Here is a 4,484-nt window from a genome sequence, read left to right on the forward strand (position 1 = left end):
TTTTTTTTATCAAATACTGCTATTTATACAATTTTTTTAAAAGAAATATATATCAATTAAAATACTTATTTTTTTATATTATATTAAAAATTTATTTTAAATTAAATATATCATATCAAAATTTATTTATATTATATAATTATTTTAATTCAAATTTTTTACTTTAAATATCGTACAAAAAATCCAAACTCTCGACAAACACACCAAAAAAAATCTCATTTGAAGGCTTTAGTTTTTAAAACCTTCGTTTTTTTACTTGTTCATTTTTTTTAGAAAGTCCAAAAAATGCTGACGGACGGTTCAAACAAAACATGGTTAATCATTTAAGAACCGAAACGAACCGTGTCAAAATGGTTCGGTTCGTCGGTTTGAATACCGGCGAACCGACTGTTCGAAACTTACTGGTCTTGCTTTTGCCACAGCCATCGGTTTTTCATTAGCGTCGCAAGGAGATTGTTGAAGTTCTTGGCATCAGAGGAGAGGAACTATTCAGGTTATGAACTTATTGTATCTAGATGAATATGATTTCGTATTACTGGATTCATTTTAATGCTCTCCTTGATTTATCGTGACTTGTGTTTCTTTATGCCCGCTGCTCGATCTCGATCCCTTTGGGATTTTCATAAACCTTGTCTGAATCTTCTGTTTGTTCTTGATTTTGTGTACCAAACTAGTGGAGATTGATTTCTGGCAGGAAATCTTGATTGTTGAAGTTTTTGTTCGGTTGATTGGTAAATTTAGTTCGTGAGGATTTAGCGATATAGATTTTTTTGTTTGATTTTAAAAGAAAAAATAATTCCGAGGGCATTGATCGAGGTCTGGTTTCATATGCCTGAGATTGTTCCCGAAATTTTTGGCCGTTTGATAAATCTTATTGTAATCGAATATAAAGATTATAACTTTGTGTTGGCTTAGGTTTCTTTCCAATTCGATTTTGACAATTATGTCCTTAAGGAATTGTTGAAATAAATTTTGCTTGCAGAGAGGAGATCTTAATGCATGTCTTGGAAGTTGTTATAGCTGATGATGCCTGAAATTCAATGAATCTTATAGATATATGATTACATTCATGCATACAAGCACACAAACATACAATGCACATTTGAATTTCTTATTTGATTATTTCAATTATCAGCTACACAGCACATTATATTGTTTCCCATTCATTTGATTTCCTAAGTTACTGCAACTGATGCTTGGTTTCTTTTAGATCCTGCATTCTTGTTTATCGCTTGGATTTTTATTTTATGATCTATTATTGTGTTAAATGAATGCAAAAGAATTGTGCTCAAAATTGCCACAAAAAATTTTTGCTGCTTGTTTTTGTTTGTGTAGATTAATAACTTCAGATCTGAGATATTTAATTAGTACCATATGTATTTCTTAAGTTAGAAGTAGAAAATTTTCATTTGAGTTTAATTTTGAATTCTGCATCTGATATGATATGATGATAGCAGTTGGATAACTGCAATTGTTGGCAGCCAGCATTGTTGTGACTCGGAAATAACAGTCGCATTGAGTTGACATGGTAAGAATCCCTGTATTATTTTTCAGCTAGTGTATGCTTTTTCTTGGCTGCTGCTAATAATCGTCCTCAGTTTTTAGTTAGAAGAGGAGCCTTAATGTACATGGTGTTTTCACTTTTTAATGATAAGTACTTATTCTATAAAATATATCGTTTTGGGGGCTTTAAGTGGAGAGTTTTTAAGTTTATCACTATTCTTGTTTCACTAGTTTTGACTTAGTGCAACTTAACTTTCTATGGATTTTTTCTAGTGGATGTAGTTGCGGGTTTTCGTGTAGTGGTTTCTTTAATATTTGGCAATATCCTTTTGTAAGGTGTTCTTTTTTTCCCTAAAGATATTTGATAATTCACAGTTTGAATTTATGGTATGTATCTCCTAAGTAACCGGATTTGCTTTCAAGGAATACTCTCAAATTCATAGCTGTATAAAAGTACAGGTCTACCATTCCAGCTTTGCTGATGAAGAAATTGATAAAGCATGCGGTTGCCCTTTGCTTCCACTGAAAAGTCACATAAAAGGACCTGCGCCGAGTTCAGAACAAGGTTAAACAGGCTTACTTGTAATTGCCAAATTAGGAAAAACAAATTTAATATCAACAAAGTTGTGTGTTTTCTGCAGATCGCACGGATATAGTTGATGAAGCGATTACATTCTTCCGTGCTAATGTCTTTTTTAGAAACTTTGATATCCAGAGTTCTGCCGATAAGCTTCTTATCTATTTAACTTTTTATATAAATGTTGCCCTGAAGAGGCTAGAAGGCTGCAGAACTTTGGCAGAAGGAACCAAAGCAATTATTAATCTGGGTTTAGAAAAGGTTCCGGTGCCTGGAGAGCCTGGGTTCCAATTTCCCGGATTATTTACTGTTGCTCAATCTCAGAAAGAGGCAGGTAAAAACTCTCCCCACCATACACAGACAACAAATAATACTTGCTACATGATACCCTTCACTACATTTAAATGTGCGATTATGCGAAGTTGAATTTTAGTCTTAAATTCGTAAAGATTTGTTTTAAATTCTGAATGTAATTATTATATATAACATCTTGGTATAGTAGCAGTAATAAGTTGTGACAATTGCCATATCATACGTGAGTACTTGTATATAGTTAATGCTTGAGTTTGAAATAGAAATGGACGTAAACATCAAATGATGATCTGAATCAAGAAAATTTTTGTACATATGTAGATACGAAATAGGTCTGTTTGAAGAATTTTATATCGGGTGGGAAAAGAGTTACTGTCAAAGGTATTTTAAGCATTGTCATTACGTTTGTTTATAGAAGAGGTATTTTGGCTATTTATTTCTGTCCCGGGGTCTTATTAGTTTTTGCAGGCATTCGGGGTTTGTTTGTTTAGTGTTTAAATTTGAGGTCTTTTTTTAATGTGAAATATGAAAAATTGTGTTGATAATATAAAAATTGATATTTTTGTGTTGAATAGTTGATTTTTTTTGTAAGAAAATATAATACTACCTCCGTTCGGCTCTAAGGGTCCCATTTACTTTTGTCGTGTTGATCTTTTAATATTAATTATATGAAAACGTAGTGCAAATTAAGGAAAAGTGACAAAAATACTTCTATTAGTATCTTATAATACTATTATAATGACATATGTATAAAAAATTATACAAATATAAAAATATTTTTAATGTTAAGTACAATGACACAAAATGTAAATGAGATTTTTAGAGACGGATGGAGGGAGTATATATTATTTATATTATGTGGATGCGTGTATATATTATATTTTTTATTAATATTCATTGGAAACTATGTCGGCAAAAAAATATTTTGTGAACAAACCCTGTGTATTTACCAATGATGGGGTCCTCATGTTTTCGAGCGCAGAGCTCTTCCGTAATTATTTGAAGCAGATACGGGAAGAAACTAGCGGGAGATTACTGGGCGTGGCGTATAGATCCAATGGAACCCCAAACAAGTGGTGGCTGGCATTTGCGAAGAGGAAGTTCATGAACATCATCGCCCCTTAAAATTGACAGGCAAGTACACCAATTTAAGACCTTTTGTTTGCATAATTGGGGTCGTGTGTAGTCGACTGCTGCTTTAATTCATTTCTGACGATCGGTATGGTATAAATGTGCAAGGCTGCATAATGAATGAGGACAATCTCAGAATGTGTTATATGCCATTTTGATGTGTATCTTTTCGGCTTTAATAGGAAAATATATATATAGCAAGAGAGGCATCGTTGTAGTTCCAGCCGTCATTGTTCGCTGTTACTTTCATTTTATTGTTATTTTGCAGCTTTTTAGCCTTTTTGTGTTTCTTTGGAACTTATTTATGGCTTTTGTTGATTATAATTGAATAATCTATGTAGTTTTGAAGCCTTCTTTCAATTCATCATTCATTTTCTATTGTGTATGATGCTGAAATTAAAAATACTAGTTCTTCATCATTGATGTCTGAATATGGATCTTTATTTATGTAACAATTTAAGATTATTCATCTTCAACAATTTTGAGCATTTTCTTTTTCAAATTTGAGAATGCATTGTTGTAACAATTAGTTTATTGTCAATTGTTGGAAGATTCCAACAAAATGGTTTTTCAATGTTCTAATTATAGGATATCGAATATTTTGTTGTTAGCCATTCGAATAATTGTACTAGTTGGGTAAGGCCATCTCCAACTATATACTCTTTTTATATGCTGTTTTAATTCAAAAAATATTTGTTACAATATTTTCATTTCAATTCACAATTTTTTAATTCAAAAAGAATATTTTTTCCAAATATTTTAGTTTATAGATTATTTTAAACAATTTTTTATATTTATAATTCATATTCAGTTTTATAATTATTTACATAATTATTTATTACTATTTAATAATATGTTTATAATATAAATAAATGATTATTTATTATTTTAGAATTTGTTTTACAAGTTAAATAGAAAGGCAATATTATATTAAATACAAAAAATTATAAAATTCTAAATT

At 30.6% G+C, this 4,484-nt stretch overlaps 1 protein-coding gene across 2 annotated transcripts; it reads left to right on the forward strand.

Moving 5' to 3' along the window:
• Positions 1–350: 350 nt before the first annotated feature.
• Positions 351–3,812, forward strand: LOC127254957 (actin-related protein 2/3 complex subunit 3). Of its 2 annotated transcripts, XM_051280327.1 has the most exons (6): positions 351–493; positions 1,458–1,528; positions 1,963–2,068; positions 2,145–2,414; positions 2,714–2,773; positions 3,375–3,512. In XM_051280327.1, the coding sequence occupies exons 2-5, from the start codon at positions 1,526–1,528 to the stop codon at positions 2,722–2,724; spliced, it is 390 nt and encodes a 129-aa protein (XP_051136284.1). In that variant the 5' UTR covers positions 351–493; positions 1,458–1,525; the 3' UTR covers positions 2,725–2,773; positions 3,375–3,512. The 2 variants fall into 2 exon arrangements, with proteins under 2 accessions (XP_051136284.1, XP_051136283.1); XM_051280326.1 differs by lacking the exon at positions 2,714–2,773 and having other exon boundaries at positions 3,375–3,812.
• The last annotated feature ends 672 nt before the right edge of the window (positions 3,813–4,484 follow it).

The sequence above is a fragment of the Andrographis paniculata genome, unplaced genomic scaffold (genome assembly GCF_009805555.1).
Source record: "Andrographis paniculata isolate CXL003 unplaced genomic scaffold, ASM980555v1 Contig52END, whole genome shotgun sequence".
Lineage (NCBI taxonomy): Eukaryota > Viridiplantae > Streptophyta > Magnoliopsida > Lamiales > Acanthaceae > Andrographis > Andrographis paniculata.

Bases quoted from the DNA above. Each gene is read 5' to 3' on its own strand.
- LOC127254957 (XM_051280326.1), top strand. The intron at 2,069-2,144 runs GTTAAACAGGCT...TGTTTTCTGCAG, and splicing joins TGCGCCGAGTTCAGAACAAG to ATCGCACGGATATAGTTGAT. The intron at 2,415-3,374 runs GTAAAAACTCTC...TTTCGAGCGCAG, and splicing joins TCAATCTCAGAAAGAGGCAG to AGCTCTTCCGTAATTATTTG.